The sequence below is a fragment of the Rattus norvegicus genome, chromosome 10 (assembly GCF_036323735.1).
Source record: "Rattus norvegicus strain BN/NHsdMcwi chromosome 10, GRCr8, whole genome shotgun sequence".
Taxonomy (NCBI): domain Eukaryota; kingdom Metazoa; phylum Chordata; class Mammalia; order Rodentia; family Muridae; genus Rattus; species Rattus norvegicus.
Window position 1 is genome coordinate 70692205 of NC_086028.1, and position 20058 is coordinate 70712262.

The 20058-nt window shown below is 42.3% G+C and overlaps 3 protein-coding genes across 14 annotated transcripts in view; 2 read left to right on the forward strand and 1 right to left on the reverse strand.

The window, feature by feature from the left end:
- The window catches only part of Ppm1d (protein phosphatase, Mg2+/Mn2+ dependent, 1D), a 36005-nt gene extending 22179 nt beyond the window's left edge, over nt 1-13826 (forward strand). The window contains exons 4-6 of the mRNA NM_001105825.2: nt 3986-4176; nt 6872-7114; nt 12375-13826. Coding sequence (NP_001099295.2) covers nt 3986-4176; nt 6872-7114; nt 12375-12932 — 992 coding nt within the window. The 3' untranslated portion in view covers nt 12933-13826. The remainder of the gene's footprint in view (nt 1-3985; nt 4177-6871; nt 7115-12374) is intronic.
- The window catches only part of LOC134480843 (large ribosomal subunit protein eL21-like), a 1068210-nt gene that overhangs the window by 84036 nt on the left and 964116 nt on the right, over nt 1-20058 (reverse strand). The gene's annotated exons all lie outside the window — the stretch shown is intronic.
- Bcas3 (BCAS3, microtubule associated cell migration factor) overlaps nt 18880-20058 on the forward strand; it is a 459409-nt gene continuing 458230 nt past the window's right edge. For 2 of the 12 annotated variants that reach the window (XR_010055214.1, XM_063269534.1), the window contains exon 1: nt 18938-19358. The gene's annotated coding sequence lies outside the window, so the exon portion shown is untranslated. Of the gene's footprint in view, nt 19359-20058 lie in introns of all 12 variants that reach the window. The other 10 variants (XM_039086497.2, XM_063269537.1, XM_039086498.2 and 7 more) reach the window with 8 other exon arrangements.

Consider the following 20058-nt stretch of genomic DNA (forward strand, 5'->3'; position numbering starts at 1 on the left):
AATGAAGACTGGAATTTTTTTTTTTTATTTTTGAACAGAATGAAAAAAAAATTTTTTTTTAAGAAAAATTGAGAGAGAACTCCTGAGAGTCGGAAGGAGTCCATGGGAGAAATATGAAATATTCTTGTTTTGTTTTATTTTTGAGATTTCATTGTAGCCCAGGCTGGCCTGAAATAAATGATGGCCCTGTGTAGTCTTGTCCTCACAGTGACCCTCCTCTCTCTGTCTCCCAATTGGCTGGGGTTACAGGCGTGGTCACCACCTAAGCTGAGACTAGAGAATTATAACTAATGAAAGCTGAGATTAGAGAATTATAACTAATGAAGTACCTGCTTTGACTCGTCTACATAGGGGCAGTTTTTCTAAAGAAAATTCTTGGGGCTGGAGAGATGGCTTAGCAGTTAAGAGCACTGCCTGCTCTTCCAAAGGACCCCATTTCAATTCCCAGAATCCACACGACAGCTCACAACTGTCTTTAACTCCAGTTACAGGGGATATGACATCCTCATACAGACATATATGGAGAAAAAACACCAATGCACATAAAATAAGAATAAATAAAAGAAAATTCTATGAGAAAATAACAGTTTGCTTTTGCCTAGCAGATAGCTGAGTAACCTAGTGTTGGTTGTGTAATGCCTGGGGTGTGTAATTCGGACAGACTGTTGTTGGTGAATAACCCCTTGCAGCTGGGAGTGGTAGTCAGTGAAGATGTAAATTAAGTGACTTTAGATCAGGAAATCCCTTGAAAGAAAGAGACAGTGCTGAATTTTTTTTTTTTTAAAGAAAGGAAAAAATACTTTATACATTGTGACAGAAATGCCACTTTTAGAGAGTATCTTGAAAGTGGAGAATTGACTGGTTTTGTGGAAAATATTTCAGGAGTGGATCCCGATGTGGGAAAGATTATATAGTGTATCAGGAATTGTCACAGTGCTGGAATTAGGCTGGGCATGTGACTCAGATGCTAGAGTACCTGCCCAACATGCACACAGACTGTGTTACATCCCAGTACTGAATGAACTAGCTGTCAGAGTGCACACATGTAATCCCAGGACTTGGTAGGTGGAGGCAGAGGGATCAAAAGTTTAAGATCATCTTCAACTACATAATGACTTTGATTCAAGGTCTATTTGACACCCTGTCTCAAAAATAAGCAAAGGCTTGATTGGGTTGGTGAGGGAAAAATGAGTTCGGTCAAGACACAGGCTGCTAACAATATGCTCTGTATGCTCTGTATTCACAGACTGGAAGTGAAAATTATATGGGTATATACATGCCACAGTGCTCTTGAGGTTAGAGAACATCTCCCAAGATTTTTGTTCATCGTGTGTGTGCTGGGGGTTTATTTCGGGATGTCAGGCTTGGTGGCAAGTGCTATTACCCACCAAGTCAGTCATCGACTCAATTCTTTCTGTTCTTTTTATAAAAAAAAGTTTTTTAGCACAGGCTGACTTGAAGAATTGGGTGTATAGCTGAGCAGTCTTTAAACTCCTGATTCTCCTGCCTCTACTTCACAAGTGCTATTATAGTCAGTGACTATTCACCATGACTGGCTTCAGGATTTCTGTCATAAAAAGGTATTTTGATTGTAGTTTTGATACTAGATCACTGAAGCAAGGGCACCCTTGTAGTAGGTCAGCCACAGGGAGGAGGTCAGCAAGCAGCCACAGAGTTGATGACAGTTTGGGGCAAGTTGGGTGGTGGTCTGACAGTTGCTGATACTTGAGCTGCCTGGTGCTCTCTGAAAGCCAAGCCCTGGAAGCAGAGGAACTGCTCCTGGTGTCTTTTCAGCACCCTCTACTGGTGGAAAGGGAAATGACCGCCATTTGGCAAGCATCTGCCTAAGGCTCCTCCTCCCTTTGATCTACAGAACAGACATCCTGGGATGCTATTGGGAGATGGCTATAAGTATGTTGTAATGAATTTAAATTTTCAGACTCTAGGAATTTTAACTAACAAATTCAAAGCAATTTCAAATACCATCTCAAGAACTTTTTGGATAATGCTCTTAAGAAGCCTGTCATCTGTGTCTTGGGTATATACTGCCATTTTTCTCAGTGCCTCTTCTGTAGTCTGCTTTAAATTTCTTCTTTTTTTTTTTTAATTTTATGTGTATGTGTATTTACACTGCACATATGTCTCTGCACCATGTATGTGCGGTGTGCCCTTAGAGGCTAGAAGAGGGTTTCAGATCCCATGAGACTGGCATTATTGTTGTTTGTGAGCCACCATATGGCTATTGGGACTTGAACTCTGAACCTCTGGAAGAGCAGCCAGTGTGTTCTTAACTACTGAGCCATCTCTCCAACCCCTCTTTACTCTTAATGATCATTCTTTATAATTTTTTTCATTTATTGATGCATTTGTATTTGTGCACGTATGCCACAGCATACATGCGGATGTCAGAGGACAACTTTTGAGAGACAGTTCTATCCTTCCAGCAATGTGGGTCCCAGGGATATCACACTCATGTTGTCAGGCTTGGTATCAGTCACCCTTAGCTATGGAATCATCTCAGTGGCCCAGTGCCTATTAAATCTATGTTATCCACATTAAACATTTTTTAATTAAGAAAGAAAAAAGCATTCTCTAGTGAGGAAATGGACTGAGAGGAAGATAGCCATTCAGAAGCAAGTGTCAACAGTGCTTCATTTTAAAAACACTTATTATAAACATGTTGGCACATGTACTTGGCAAGCAGATCTCTGAATTTGATGCCAGCCTGGCCCGCAGAGTCAGTTCTAGGACAGCCAGGCTACACAGAGAGACCCTGTCTTGAAAAACATATATGTCTATGTGTATATATATATTGACTTCTCTCTGTTGGGTTTAACAAGCTTGCAGAGCTATTTATGGTGCTGGGGTTTGAACTCAGGGCCTCATATGCTAGCCAACACTCTCCTGCCTAGCTGCACTGAGTTCTTGGTAATTTTTTTTTTTTTTTGGTTCTTTTTTTTTTTTTTTTTTTCGGAGCTGGGGACCGAACCCAGGGCCTTGCACTTCCTAGGCAAGCGCTCTACCACTGAGCTAAATCCCCAACCCCCATCTTGGTAATTTCATAATGGGGTCCTACTGAGTTACCATGGCTGGCTCAAACTTGGAATCAATCCTCCTTTCCCATTCTTCAGAATAGTAGGATTACGAGTGTGCACTACTATATTTAGCTTTATTTTCTATGTGGTTTTCTTTGTACAATGAAATTACCCATGAATAATTTCCTCCTATTCAATTCACCTGTATTTTTAATCATCCTACAGTGCTGAGAAAGAACTCCAGCATAGTATTGGAAAAAAGGTAGCAGTCAAGATAAAGTATTCTTTTGTTGTTGTTCAAAAAGAGTTAATAAATATGTCCTTAATTATTTTCCCTTGATTCTGAGGCTCAAACTTAGGTCTTTGTATATCCTAAGCAAGTACTCTTATTTCTGATGTATATCTCTATCCCATTGCATAGATTTGATTTATATTTTTCATTGGTATTTAAATTGTACATGGTGCTGGGTTACAAGTACTGACCCTAAACCTACAGAGGTCATTTTTATTTAAGTGTTTCTGTCCTTTGAGTATATTGTCTGCTGTGCCCTCCTATCTTGTTCCTGACATCCTCTTTTACTAGTCCCAGTTGTTTCCCCTAGATAGTTTCATTTCTAATTTCGTTCCATACGTACATGAACTTGTGTATTTGCTTAAAATCTCAGAGCCACAAATGAGAGAAAACATGGATATTCTGAGAGTGCTTAGTTCATTTTGCAGCTTTATTTAACACTACTTTAAGGTTAAGGAGGAGGGTGTTTGCTGCAAATTCCCATGCTGGTTCTTCAGCATGTTGATGGAATTCTCTTGTCCTGATATGTTGGTGTGGGTTTTAAATGCTGTCAGTTGCAGTGCACTACAGGAATGGACCTAGGGACTCTTTTTCTTCAGTCGGCGATGTGACTCTCTTGCAAGTAATAGTTAGTGCTTCTTCTGCCCCCTTTCCCTAGGTGACTTGTGGAGCTATGATTTCTTCAGTGGTAAGTTTGTGGTGTCACCTGAACCGGACACCAGTGTCCACACACTTGACCCCCAGAAGCACAAGTATATTATCCTGGGAAGTGATGGGCTTTGGAATATGGTTCCACCTCAAGATGCCATCTCCATGTGCCAAGACCAAGAGGAGAAAAAATACTTGATGGTGAGAAGTGACTTAGGTTTGATGTGGTCTGAAGTGTTTGTTTTGTTGTCCATGGTTGTGAGTCTAGCTCAGGAGGTTTGTCTTGTGTCTTATCATTGCTCTGAACAAACTCATAACCGTTTCCAGTGACTCTCCTCCTTTTCCATACACCTTGCAACCTCTGGGCTTTTCTGTACCTATGTACTTACCTACTTCGGATTTTTCCTATACACATGATGATATACCAAATGTCCTTTTAAATCTAGTATTCACTTAGCATAAAATGTAATGTAATGTTTGGTTTTTGGCACTGAACATTGAACTCAGGATTTAACAGATGCCAGGCAAATACATTAGCTGTGAGCTATACCTCCAGTCTTTTTTTTTTCTTTCACTTTCAGATAGGGTGTCTCCTAGATTGTATAGGCTGACCTAAAATTTGGGACTAATTCTCCTGTTTTACTTCCTGAGAGTAGAGATGACAGGTATACATCACCTTGCCTCATGTTCAGTCCTCAGTGCCTAGTCTGAAAAAAAAAAAAAGACTATAAATGCCAATTCCATCAAACTGTGAGTTTGTTAAAGCTAAGAGTTGTTATTTCAACATTCGTTCTTATTACCCACACTTAGTGTTTTACAGTTAGTAATTATCAGATAATAACAAAGATGAAATAACTTCTTGGGTGGTGATAGCATATACCTTTGGTCCCAGCCCTCGGGAGGCAGAGACAGGTGGATCTCTGAGTTGGAGGCCAGCCTAGTCTAAATTGTGAGTTACAGGACAGCCAGAGCAATATAGTAAGACCCTATCTCAAGAAACAAGAAAAACTAAAAGAACAAATGAAAGAAATAGCTTGTATGGAATTATTTTTCTCCATGGAGCTTTGCTGAGAAGTAAAGCAGATGTACTGAAAAGTGAAGGGCAAAGGAGTGCTTCACAGTGAGTCCTGATGGCTTGTGTTGCCATGTGAACTATGTGCCCAGAAGAGTGTGGGAGAGTCAGTAGTTGATAACCATGGACACTGCCCTCAGTCAGTTTAGATGCATACTTTCCACCTTTTGTTATGTTTGGGTTTTCTGAGACAGGCTCTGATGAAGCCCTCTGGTTTCATACTTAGGCAGTGAGACTAGCCTTGAATTCTTGATACTTGTGTCTAAACGTCACAAATGGTAGATTTACAAGTGTGCACCCTCATATAAGACTCTTCTTTTAACATCACTAAAATTAGAATCCTTTTTCCAAATGTATTATAATTTGACAGTGATTTTTTTTTATGGCACACAAAATGTTTCTATAACTCAAAACTCATAATATTCCATGTCTATAATCATGTGAGTATATGAAACAGGAGGACTACCAGTTGCAGACCAGCCTGGGCTACACAGTGAGCTCTAGGATGTTCTGGGCTATCTCTGTGTATTGTCACTGTGGTTCCCTGTTCTTGGGCACCAGTGATCTTCCTATGGTGTTCCGGGTAGCTGGCGTTACTGGACCAGGTCACTGTAGAGGGCTTCTCAGTTATGTGGAAGTTGGCCGCTGCAGCGAGTTTTTTCCTACCATATCTAATTGCCTCATTTGTTTATTATATTTATTTTTTTCTTTTCTTTTTTATTTTTCGGAGCTGGGGACCGAACCCAGAGCCTTGCACTTGCTAGGCAAGTGCTCTACCACTGAGCTAAATCCCCAAATTTATTATATTTATAATGATTTACTTCCTCTTAAAGGTGACTTCTCTGTAACTTTCCTTAGAGTAGACCAAACTTCTTGACTAAAGAGATAAAAGTACATCCTTTATCTCCCATCCTGGTATAGTGATCCTCCTGCCTCAGCCTCTTCAGTGTTGATATTAGAGGTTTGTATCATTACACCTGGTACACCAGTATCTAATTTAATCACCAGAGAAGACTCACTCACACCCTCCCTCCCTGTCTCTCCCTCCCTCCCTCCCTCCCTGTCTCTCTCTTCCTCCCTCTCCCTCCCTCTCTGTCCCTTTCTCCCCCATCCCTCTTCTCTTCTCTTCTCTTCTCTTCTCTTCTCTTCTCTTCTCTTCTCTTCTCTTCTCTTCTCTTCTCTCCTCTCCTCTCCTCTCCTCTCCTCTCCTCTCCTCTCCTCTCCTCTCCTCTCTTCTCTTCTCTTCTCTCTGCTCCTTCCTTCCTTTCTTCCTTCCTTCCTTCCTTCCTTCCTTCCTTCCTTCCTTCCTTCCTTCCTTCCTTCCTTCCTTCCTTCCTTCCGAGGCAGGGTCTGTAAGAGCTGGCTATGCTGGAACTTGATATGTAGGCCAGTCTGGCCCTGAACTGAGATGTGTCTGTCTTGGAGTGCTTGAATTAAGGCTTGCACTACAATGCCCTGCCCCAAGCTGTATTTTTAAAAAAATTTTTTAATTTAGATGCAAGATTATAGAAATTTTAGATCATGTTTGAAAATTTTAATTTTATTAGCTTATTTGGCCATACTTTAGCTTTATTATTTTTAAATTTTTGTTTTATTGTGTTTATGCATGTGATGTGTATGTGTTGGTCAGAGGGCAGCTTGAAGAGGAGCTGGTCACTCCTACCATGTGGGTCTAGCGATTGAACTGGATGGAGACCTTGAGTCTTGGTAGCAGGCACCCTTAACTGAGCCATCTCACCCGATCCACCAGGTTTTTGATTTGAATCATATGCAGTGGTGAGTAATTGAGAGTTAATGTTCTTTCTTCTGTTCTTTTAAATATAGGGTGAGCAAGGACAGTCTTGTGCTAAAATGCTTGTGAATCGAGCACTTGGCCGCTGGAGGCAGCGTATGCTTCGAGCAGATAACACAAGTGCCATAGTAATCTGCATCTCTCCAGAAGTAGATAATCAAGGGAACTTTACCAATGAAGATGAGCTCTTTCTGAACCTGACTGATAGCCCTACTTACAACAGCCAAGAAACCTGTGTGATGACTCCTTCTCCAAGTTCTACACCACCAGTCAAGGTACACAGTGCTACAGGGTGTGTGTGTGTGTGTGTGTGTGTGTGTGTGTGTGTGTGTGTGTGTTTCCTGATAAAACACCATGACCAAGACTAACCATGACAAGAAAGTGTTAATCTGGCTTGTGGTTTCAGAGAGTCGGAGTCAAAGAACAGCTGAGATCTCTCCTATTTTAGATCTCATTTTATGTATATGAGTGTTTTGCTTGAATGTAAGTCTGTTTACCATGTGCATGCCAGGTGCCAGCTGAGGTAAGAAGAGAACAGTAGATCCCCTAGAGCTGGAAATCTGGACAGGTATGAGCTGCCATGTGGGTATTGGGATGTGGACAACCTGGGTCCTCTGCAAGCACAAGTACCTTTAACTGCTGAGCTATTTCGCCAGCTCTGAGAGCTCACATCTTGATCCACAACCAAGAGAGAGCACTGGGAGTCTCTCAAGTCTTTTGAAATCTCAAAGCCTCCTCTGAGACGCACACCTTCCTTAGTAAGGGCACCCCCTCCTAATTCTTTGCAAACAGTTGTACCAGTTAGGGACCAAGTGTTCAGATATCGAGGGGGTGGGGCGTTCTCATTCATTCCAACACATCTTGTTGGTGTTTAAGACAAGGTCTCATGGGTGTGGCCCCTGGCAGCCTTGTACTGACTGTGCAGTTGAGGATGATCTTTAATTCCTGATCTTCCTGCTTCTGTTTCCCAAGTGCTGGGATTACAGTATTTACAGTCATAACTAGTTAATTAAGACAAGTTTTTATTCAAATTAGTTCAAGAAAGTGATGGATCTTTGCTGTTTAATTCATTGCTGGAAAGAATCCTTTCCCCTCTGCCCTGATATTTGTGAATGCTGAGCATACTGCCACTAAACCACATTCTCAGTTCTTCAAAGAGCCATTCTCACACAGGACTAATTTGAAGTCAGTTGTATGCATATAATTTAATAGAAAAATTATTGTGGTCACTGAAAAATGTTAATATGTGGAACTTACTGATCCTTTTTATGAATCTATGAATATTTGTAAAGCATAAATCTGGGAACCACTTGTACACAGGAGAGTTAATTTAAACCTATAATACAGAGTTATCTTGATGTGATCCATGTTACCAACAACAACACTGAGAGGTTAAATATTTTGAGCAAAGTCATACAGAATCAAGATTGAACTGGCCTGTAGGGTATTGGAACTTAGGCTTGGGTTTTTTTTGTTTTTTTTTTTTTTTGTTTTTGTTTTTGTTTTTTTTGTTTTTTTTTTTTTTTTGGTTCTTTTTTTTCGGAGCTGGGGACCGAACCCAGGGCCTTGCGCTTCCTAGGCAAGCGCTCTACCACTGAGCTAAATCCCCAACCCCAGGCTTGGGTTTTTATTAGCGTAAATAAGAAATAGCATTAGCTTCTTACATTACTTGTTTGACACATGATTTCAGGCCTCCAACCTGATCCTCCTACTTGAGTGCTGTGATTATAGAAGTATGCCACCATGCCTGATTATTCAATTTCTTAGTGTAAATAAAATAGAATGCGTTTGAGATGTGCTGAGGTCGGGCTCACTGGTTAAAGTACTTGTCTGACTTGAGTTTGGGTCCCAGCATCCATACCAGGCAGCACAAAACCATGTGTGATTCTAACTCAAGTGGATCTGATAGCCTCTTCTGACTCCTAGGGTATCCACACCCATTTATACACATAAATAAAAATAAATTAAATCTTTAATAAAAAAATATAAGCTGAGGAGCATACTTAAATGAGTATAGCATTTGTTTCCTGATTTATGTAGAACTCAGTTAACTTGGCTTTGTTAGAGTTTTATTTTTTAGGAGACTGACAAAGTGGGAAATAAAGCAGTATGCTACATCTTTTTTTTTTTTTTTTTTTTTTGGTTCTTTTTTTTTCGGAGCTGGGGACTGAACCCAGGGCCTTGCGCTTCCTAGGCAAGCGCTCTACCACTGAGCTAAATCCCCAACCCTGTATGCTACATCTTTTAAGCAAATTTTAAAAGGGTCACTGAACTGTTTTGTTTTTAGATAGGCTCTCATGTAGCCCAGGTTAGCTTTGAATTCCTGCTTCTCCTGCCTCCCCACTTCCACATGATGGGATTATAGGCCTGTCCTAAGACAAAAGGCCTTGGGAGGACTTTTACTTTGGGTACTGTGGTTGTGAAAGTCAGTGTCTGGAATTTATCGTTACTATGTTACCTCTTATTTCACATAGATGACAAAAATATACATGCAATGAGGTGAGGTGTAGTCTGTCATCAGTAATTGACAGTGAGTTTTCCTTTCTTCCTCCCTTGGTCTAGTTTGGTTGTTTTTGCACTAGGATAGACCTTGGGGTCTATCGAATGGAGCATAAACTCTCTACTGCTAAGTTATATCCTCGCTCATTACTTTTGGCTGGCCTTGAACTTAATGTATAGTCTAGGTTCATCTTGAACTTACGGTCCTCTTGCCTTAGACACCTGAATTGCTGTGATCCCAGGCTTGCTTTGTAGTTTGAGACAGCTCTTGCTGTCCTGAAACTCACTGTGTAGTCCAGTCTCCCCAACCCCTGGCCTTGAAATCACAGAGTTCTGCCTGCCTCTGCCTCCAGATGCTGTGATTAAACTTGGAACACCACACCCAGCTTCCTTTTGAATTCATCGCTATGGGAGTGTGGGTGTGTGTGCCACAGCGTTCATGAGGAGGTCAGAGGATGACTTTATGCTGTTTTCTCCTCTTGATTTTATGTGGGTCCTGGGGATTGAACTCAGTTTGCCAGACTCCTGTTGGACGCATCTTTATCTTACATACTGAACCATCTCAATAGCCCATAGTACTTACACTAACATCAAATAAACAAAGAATGGAGTTGCTCTTTAGGCAAATAGAGAAGGGTCCCTTAGGGTTAGGATCTAGGCACAGAGTGATTCCTGCTGTAATCTGAAAATCTAGGAGGCTTAGACAGGAGGATTTCTGCAAGTCTGAGAGCAGCCTGGACTACAGGGTGAGATACTATTGCGGACAACAAACGTTTCTTAGCACTGGGACTCTTGGAGAACTATGGGTAATATCATCAAGACCTTCTCTTAGGAAGGAAAAGGAAGGGCTACAGATATGTCTGGGTGGGTAAAATGGGTGATGTGCAAGCAGAATCACTTGTGTCCTAATACCCAGAATCAATGTGAGAGCTGGACATACAGCAGGAACATTTGTAATCCTAGCACCCTGTGGGGAGATGGAATGTAGAGAAAGGGGAATTCATGGACCCTCATGGGCAGCTTAGCTGACATACACAACAGAAAACAAAAGCAAAATGACACCTGAGCCGTGGCATACAAGCACCTGCACTCACACACATGAATGTACACACACACACACACTTTTGGCATCGTGTCGTGCACACGTAATCCTAGTACTTGGGAAGCTGAGGTGGGACTCTCAAATTCAAGGGCAATACGGAGAGTTGGAAATGATTGTAAGGCTACATAGTGAGACTCTGTCTCAGAAAAAGAGGGGGTTCTATTACTATGCTCACTGAGGTCCCTTCATGACCTGTCTTTTCAGTTGACATCTGGTGTCTAATGTTCACGGGATGGGAAATTACTATCTATTTTTCCATTATGGTATGATTGCTTTTAATATTGTACTTCATAGTTCCTAGATGGATAATAGTCACAGATTTTTTAGAACACCCTGGAAAATTTTCACTTATAGTTTTAAGATCGCTAGTTTTAACTAGTTTTTGTCAAGAAGCCATTTATAGGGCTGGGGATGTAGGGTTCAGCTGATAGCTCGCCCAGCAAGCATGAGGCCCAGGCTTGATTGAGTATATAAGATGAGTGGGTCTCTGCAATCAGCACTGTAAAGTAGAGGCAGGAGAATCAGGAATCTGCGGTCATCGCTAGTTATAAAGCAAGTCCAAAGCCAGTCTGGGTTACATGACACACTGTCCCAATTTTTTTTCTGAAAAGGCCATTGAGAGGCATCAAGACAGTGCTTGCTGCCTAAGTTCAATGCTGGGGTCTTCAGGGTGTGAGGAGAGATCACATGTAACTTGCCTCCTGACCTCTACATATGCATACTGTTTGTGCATGCTCATATACACACAAGCTTTTGAGAAGTTAACAAAAATTTTAAATTGCATTTATTTTGTGTGTCCATATTTTCACACATACATGCCATGGCAGGACAGTAATATAAGCCTCTAGGTCTTAATGCAGTCAATAGAAATTTGGTCCTTTTCATCCCAATTGTGTCATCATTATGCCACATAATTAAAATTGAAAACAAGCATTATTTGATTAACCAGAAAGTTGGGATGTCAGCTTAAGTTTGTCATGGGCTTGTGTCAAAAAGCAAGGATTTTATGTAAAATAATTAGAGCTAGTTCATCAGTAGTATATTACTGTACATAAAATTCAAATACAGAGTTTCTGCTGGCAGTGGTTTTATATAACTTTAATTTCAGCACTTAGGAGACAGAAGCAGGCAGATCTTAAGAGTTTGAAACCAGCCTGATATAGCAGGATTTGGGGCAGCCAGGGCTTCAGTGAAAAATTCTGTCTCATCAAACAAACAAACAAACAAACAAACAAAGTAAAATATAGAGTTTGGGTAAAGAAATTAAAATATCAAAAGCAGTAATTTAGCCCTTTTCTGCATCTGGGCACAGAGTGCATGTCTTGGTAGAGTGTGTGCTTGTGGCTGTTTTAAGGGGTCTGCTTTGAAGCCTTCAAGTATTTTACTTGGTCCCAGCTGTAATTCAGGAAGACCTGTGAGCACATGGTTTTCTCCCCTTAGGTACATGATGCTATCTCTTGTGATGAGATGGGTTCCTTCTGGGTTCCTTTGTACTGACTCCTTTCTTTGTAACCCTCAACTTAGTGCAGTGAATTTACGATGAAGGAAAGTGAGTGCATGCCTTGCTTTTGCCATCTGTTTGTTTTTGAGATAAGTTTTCTCTGTGTAGCCCTGGCTGTGTAGAACTTGCTTTGTACACCAGTCTGGCCTCGAACTCACAGAGATCCACCTGCCTGTCTTCTGAGTGCTGGAACTAAAGGTGTGTGTTACCACTGTCCAGCTGGTTTTACTATCTTAATAATGTCTTTTTTTTTCCTTTTTTTTTTTTTTTTCCCGGAGCTGGGGACCGAACCCAGGGCCTTGCGCTTGCTAGGCAAGCGCTCTACCACTGAGCCAAATCCCCAACCCCTCTTAATAATGTCTTAAGAACTTACTGTCTGTATCAGTTTATCGAGCATAGGATAAATATTTATTTTTCCTTTTTTTCCCCCCAGTCACTGGAAGAAGATCCATGGCCAAGGCTGAACTCTAAGGACCATATACCTGCCCTTGTTCGCAGTAATGCCTTCTCAGAGAAGTTTTTAGAGGTCCCAGCTGAGATAGCTCGAGGAAGTATCCAGACTGTAGTCATGACCTCAAAAGACTCAGAGACACTTGAAGAAAATTGCCCCAAAGCCCTGACTTTAAGGATTCATGATTCTTTGAATAATACTCTGTCAGTTGGCCTCATGCCAACCAATTCAACAAATACTATCATGGACCAAAAAAATTTAAAGATGTCAACTCCAGGTCAAATGAAAGCTCAAGAAGTTGAAAGAACCCCTCCAGCCAATTTTAAAAGGACATTAGAAGAATCCAACTCTGGTCCCCTTATGAAGAAGCATCGACGAAATGGCTTAAGTCGAAATAGCGGGGCCCAAGCTTCGAGTCTCCCCACAGCATCCCAGCGCAGGCACTCTGTCACACTGACCATGAGGCGCAGACTCCGGGGCCAGAAGAAGATGGGGAATCCTCTTTTACATCAGCACCGGAAAACAGTGTGTGTGTGCTGAGGTGGGCCTGGGAAGTGGGGATCTCCCTTCCTATGACTTGAGGGCTTTTTACATTTGGTGCCGAAGTTGAACTTTTTTTAAGGGGACAAAATAAAGAGTATACAGTTTGACTTTTTGGAATTTAACAGTTTTATTCTGGCCTTGTACTTGCCTGTATTATAAATGTGAAATTTGTAGATGTAGGGAATAAGTTGCTGTAAAATGTGTGTACATTTGTATCCTTCACACAAATTTAGTCTCTTATTCTGACACACAGTAATTGTGACAACAGGGCTAATGTTGAAGAAAGGTCAGAAGAATCTTTACGATTTTAAAAATGTCTTTAAAGTTTTTAAAATGCTTATTACACACTTGTATACACCCCTTGTGAAGAACACGTGACTTTTTAAAGAAAATTACTAAGCAAACTGGAAAAGTGAAGTATTTTCATAGTGCTCTGTGCTCCACTTAATGTTTCCTAGGGACCATCAGTGTCTTTTTAAAATTACATTTTATTTCACATTTCATAATTCAGAAGTAAACCTTTCATAGGAAAAATACTGAGCTGTGCTAATGTAGCTGATTTTAGTCTCCTTGTCCCACTTACACTATGCAGTATCTTGTAACTTCAGTAGCATTCTTCTAGAACAGTACATCTGGTGTGCTTACTGAAATCTCTGGCACAGATGGCGGTGTGTTTGCCTAACACACCACTATCTGTCCCAGACCAGTGGCATTAGGCCATATAGTTACTCTCTTCTAGTGTTTGCTTAAAATACGTGAAGTTTTTCTTGCTATTTCAATAACAGATGGTGCTGCTAATACCCAACATTTCCTAAATTATTTTATATCATACAGGCTTTCATTGGTTATATGAATATGTCTATCCAATAAATCAGTGAACTATTGCCCTTACGTTGCTGGCGTTTTGTTGGTGACTCTTCACAGTAGGTACCAACAGTCAGATATGAGATATACCTGTGCTTTCTTGACTTGAAATACATACAGTACTCATTTTTTATTAATACAGAACACAGACATGAACTAAAATGTCTAACAACATGCTTCACTTACAGGTTCTAAGTGTTCAGTAAAGCTGTGTCTCCTTTGGTAATAGAATAAAAGCTCAAGGGAAGTACTGAAGCTCTAAGATTCTATAAATGTGGTATGTGTACAACTGTGCTTCTTAAGGAACATCTTGGGGGGTTGGGGATTTAGCTCAGTGGTAGAGCACTTGCCTAGGAAGTGCAAGGCCCTGGGTTCGGTCCCCAGCTCCGAAAAAAAAAAAAAAGAACCAAAAAAAAAAAAAAAAAAGGAACATCTTATCTTAAGCCCTTAATTTGGAACAAGAAACCTCATTGAGGGCTTTGGATGTGCTTGAGTTGGGTGAGTGCTTGCTTCACACACAGGAAGCCCTAGGCTAGATCCCAGCACTGCAAAAACTAGAGGCAGGAGGATCAGAGATTCAAAGTCATCCTTGTTACAAAGTTTTAGGTCAACCTGAGAATCATGAGACCGAGTCTGAAAATAGTAGTGTATAAAACAAAACCAGGGAGACAAATGAGGAGCAGGAGAGATAAAAGGACTCGGGGTTTAGTGTGAGGGTTTACGTGATTGTTTGCTTAACAGGTGCAAAGCCCTGCATTTAAAAAAAATTATTAGGGGTTGGGGATTTAGCTTGGGGGTAAAGTACTTATGGCCCTGGGTTTGGTCCTCAGCTCTGGTGGAGTGGGGTGGGGGAAGAGAACTTCATTAGTATGTGTACGATTAGTTTGCCTGCATGGCAGTATGTGCAGCACGTATATGCTTAGTGCCTGTGGGGGCCTAAGAGGGTGTCAGATCTCGTGAACTGGACTTAAAGGCAAGTTGTGGACCAGTAAGTAGGTGCTGGAAATAAAAAAAAAGGGGGGGGGTTGGGGATTTAGCTCAGTGGTAGAGCGCTTGCCTAGCAAGCGCAAGGCCCTGGGTTCGGTCCCAAGTTCTGAAAAAAAGAAAAGGAAAAAAAAAAAAAGTACCTCAGGAATACCAGCCAGTGTTCTTAACTTCTGAGCTATGTCTAGCCATAAGACCTTGCATTTGATCCGTAACACTAGAAAAACAAACACTGGCTTGGATATGCTATGTTGCCTACTACTTTTGAATTCTGTCTCTCTGGATGGCACTATTGAAATACTGAAACCTAGGTGGACCCACTAGGATGGCTTTCGGGATCCTCTTATAAAGGGGATTATAGGTCTCTTGGTAATTACTAAATATGCTAATTGTATAAATTAGTTGGTTTCATTGACATGTCTTCAAAAAACATACCCTGCAATTTTAGGTCTGTCTTTCAGCTGTTATCTCCTCATTTCTGCCACTACCAGGTCCTGAATGGTTCCTGAGTTAAATTCTTTTGATTGTTTGACCTTGGGTCTGTAGGTTTGTATTTTTTACCAAATTTAGGTATCTTTCAGCTATTAACTTTTCCTAGCGCACCCCCCCCCCCCTTTTACAAACATCTTCTTGATTATGAGTTGCACATCTCGCGGCCCAGTCTGGCTCATCTCCCAGCCCCCTCATGTTCACTCTTCTAACTTGCAACTTCCCCCACAAATAAAAAAACCAACCCCCCCAAAACAGAAACCATCTCATCATGGAAGCTATAGTGCGTCTCAGTGTGTCCCACAGTATACCGCTCTGTCCACATCTTCACTTGCAAATGTTCATTGCAACGAGTCATTGGTCTGGTTTGAAATCTCTGGCTTCTGTGACACCATCAATATTGGATTCTCATTGGGCCTCCTGGTTATCCTGTTGTTGCCCCGTGTCTGTGCCATGGATATCCTGCAGCTTTGGATCAGCAGGACTGGCCCTTTTACATGTCCCAAATGTTTGCAGATTGTTGGGATTTTGGGGTGGGCCAATTCAGAGCTCTGGATCTGGGTCTGGGTAGTAGCTGAGGTGATTGGTGTGTGGGATTTCTCTTATCTATACCACCAGAGTGATCTATGTAGGAGGCCCTACATAGATCTACACGTTCTTACGCCCTCATGAGAAGGCTGGCTCACCGTTATCAGGGCTAGCTTCACTGTGCTGCCCAGGTGAGGTGCAGGACCTCTGACCTTGCGAACTAACACCACATTCTTACGTTTTAATTTCCTTTCACTTTTCTTTGATATGTTTTTGTTTTAAAATTTTCACCTGCCTTTAATTCATTTTCTTATTTTGTTCTTTGAGACAGACTTAGTATGTAGGCCAGACTCACCTTGGACTTGCTACCAACCTGCTTCAGCCTCTGGAGTGCTAGGTTATAGGCATGCACTACCTCAACAGGTGGGAACTTTAGGGTTTTGATTTGTAGTCATTTGAAAGGTAATATAATAGTAATAAATCTTACATGTGCTCAGCGAGTAATTTATTAAAATAATGCTTAGTAACAATCAGAACAATTTTTTTCCACTGAAAATGAACACCATAGTCATGGTTATGAAGGGAGTATCTAGATGTGGTGTAATGCTTACCTATAGTCTAGGAATCTTGAGGAGTGAGATTAAGGTCAGGAGTTCAAGTTCATCCTCATACCTTTAGTGAGGTCACCGGGCTAACTGGGACCAACCAATGTCATGTGCTGTCTATCACAGGACAACGTGAATGGGGATGAATCTACTGTTTATCAACGTTACCTCAAACTGGTGTTGAAAGCAAATACCAAATCAAATGGGTCGGGAGTGTCTCTTCTCGTTCTCCTTTCCCCTTTCTCTTATTTTTTGAGCTAGTGTCTCACCAGATAGCACAAGCTGGCTTTAAATTCACTGAGGATCTGACGGTGACATCAGATTCACTCAGGCCTCCTATGTGCTGGGCTTACACGTGTGAGCCACCAATATTAAGCTATGACCTTTGTTTAATCAGATTGAGTCTCATGTAGCCCAGGCTGGCTTCCAACCTGCATAGCCCACGGTTCAACACCTAGCCTCTCCACCACTTAGCCTTCTCTAGCCTGTAACTCTGTTTCCAGCTCAGGGTATTGATCTTTCCTCAGCACTCTCCCTGTCCACCCACACACATAATCACATTCCCCTGAAGAACTTTGGAATAACAGACCTGGGAATAACTAAAAATGACACAACCTTCATTTGTTAAAAAGTTTCCTTTGCAGGGTGGGTATTGGGAACCCTGGTACCACCTAGGTTCATGTCCCTTACTTCATGTCTGCTGCAAGCACATGATTACCTATTTCCTTTATATATACTTATGTATATACTAAGACCTTATAGAGCAGTAGTATATACTACTACTATAGTATATACTACTACTACTGGTAACAACAAAGAGGAGGCCTTTAATTTTTTTAAATCACCATGTATTTGTGGGTGTGGGGTGGGGTGCTATGTTACATGTTTGGGAGTGGGGTCAGAGGACAACTTTTCTTTTTCCATGTAAGTCCTGGGGATTGAACTCATGTGGTTAGGCTTGGCAGCAAGGACCTTTACCTGCTGAACCACCTCATAGACACTGAGAGGAGGTTTTGAGATCCCAGAGGGTTAAACTAGAGGACAAGCAGTTCCATTTCACCACACAGCTACAATGACTACCCCTTTCTGCCTCTCTCTCAGGAAACCCTAGAACCCCATCCAGAGACAATTTGCTGAGTCTGAGAGAACAGAAAAGGGAAAAAAATCCTTTCCTGCTACTATTGTGGTCAACTAAGACATTTAAATCAGGGGGATGCTCATAGCCACTGGGCTGTATGCCTCCTTTGGATCCACATCCACACCGCATGTTGGAGACAGAAGTAATATTCTCATTCATAAACATTCTCATCCATTCCCTCGTCTTTTTTATCTAAGCTCTGAAGAGCTCAATAAGGAAAAAAAGTCCCTTGTCATTTAGGGGAATGATGTGGTCATTTGAGATATGGAACCTGAGTTGAGAAAATGCTTCCACAAGATAAGATCTAGATATTAGGCAATCCTGTTGGGCATTTTAATTAGTGATTGAAGGGGATGAGGACCTAGCTCACTGTGGGTGGTGCCATTTCTGGACTGGTGCTCCTGGGGTCTACAAAAGAGCAGGCTGAGCAAGCCATGAGTAGTACACAGTCTTTTTTCAAGGCCTCTATACCAGCTCCTGCCTCAAGGTTTCTGCTTGGTTTGAGTTTCTGCCTTGGCTTCCCTCAGTCGACTTCGGAGTTGCTTTTGGTCTTGATGTTTCATCACAGAAATTGTAACCCTAACTAAGACATATATGGCCATAGAAATGACTTTTTTGGCCTTGGCCATGACCTCCTGTCCCAATTCTTGACACTAACCTGTATGATAGGCAAATGTCCTTTTACTTATTCCTTGTTGGTCATACCTAGCTGCCTATTTCACATCTAGGCAGGAACATCATGTCTAAATTCTAGGCCCATTTATGATTTTTAAGATCATACTTTATTATAAAGATTTCTTTAGGGAGGATTAATGTTCTCAAACTTGCTGGCACTGGGCTGTCTTAGAACTTGCTATATAGACCAGTGTTGGCCTACCGGAATACCATAAAAAGAGATTTAGGCACAGGGTTAATAGATGCTCAGGGGAAAGATAAGGTAAAGCTGCGAGTGTGCGTGTAGGTTTCTCGAGCAAGAGCTCTAGTCTATGACTAGAGGAGACAGACTCCAGGGCCCCTTAAAATCTTCCCCATGCCATCGTGCAAAGCCTCAGAGTCTTCTTAGAATTATGGATCCCTGTATTGCCCAACAAGGCCTCTCTATTTCCAGATGTTCATGAACATCCATTCCTACAACAGTAACCATTAAGGACCCCAACAAGATTTCTTACAGGCCCCTTATTTAGATAAACTTGGCAGCAGGACTGAACACGGACTGCCAACCTAGACTCCCGGAAGGTAAACACAATGTCGTGGGCGGGACGGAGGGCGGGCTTGGGCAGTCTGAGTGGTCTGGTAAAAGTGATTGGCAGCTGCCACATCCACGTGCTTTTAGCTTCGAATCAGCTGTCGCGAGAATTCGATGTAAACACACCAGTGTGCCTGGCTTCGGGCTCCTCGCTGGAGAGTCCTGGCTGAGGTCCGCAGATGTTTGGTGCATGTTGAGTTCTCTTAAAACAGAAAATCCACCAGGGTGCTTCTTCCAGGCCCGTAGACACGCCTGCCTTTTCTTCCCTACTGCCTGTATTCACAACCGAACCTGACCCACCGCTTCACCCGAACTTCCATACTGTTGTGTTTTCCCTCCAGCCCCAGCGGATTGGATGGATTCTGAAGGCGGGTCCGCCTCTTTTCTACATGCTGGTTGGCGAAGCTGACCTCCAAGGGCGGTGCCGCGCCGGGGCCAGTTTGCTCCTGGGATTGGCTGACGTGGTGGTTCCGCCGAGGCGTGGTAGGAAGTGGTAGCCGTCAATCACGAGGGAGACTCCAAACAGTGAGCCTGGAGCTGGAGAACAGCGTTTACCGGCGGAGCGGCCGGTGAGAGGGCTGGCGGGTCTTTGGCTTGGGGGAGGTTTGGAGAAGGAGAGGGACAAGCAGCATAAGGGAACAGGGCTTGACCAGCCCCAATTGACAGGGAAAGGTGCTGAAACTGGAGGAGAGCTGGGCAAGAGGCCAGAGGGCGGCCGGGGGCAGTGGTGGTAGGGCTTTGGAGGTGAAGTGTGGAGTGTTGTTCTCATGACTTTGGGGGAGAGTGGGGCCCGAGGGGCTTTCGAGGAGCTGTTCTCAGGTGACAAGGCCTTTAAAGGACAGAGGTGGGGAGACTGGTTTGGGTAATAGAGGGTGGAATGAAGATTAGAGCACTGAGGGGGTCTGGTGGAAGGTACTGTCTAAGAATGGGGTAGTTGGACTAGTTGGGACAGTGGTGTTTGGGTTGTGTAGGAATGTGGGGATCATCAGTTTGGGAGTTTTCATGTGAGGTGGCACTGTGAACCCTTCTTAAAAGTGCTGCTTTTAGGCTATGGGGCTTTCCTGAACCTTGTAAGAAATCCTTGGTCCTGTTGTCAGTCCCTCTTTAACCTTAATCGAGTAGACTCTGTATTCTCCAAACCTCCTCTGTGATTCAGAAGCTCATTAGATAATCAAGGACCAGGACTTACTTGGACCATGGAAAAAGCCAGGGACTCCTTATATCTTATGAGTTTATATTCTGTATTTGTTTACACGCTGGTGATTACGT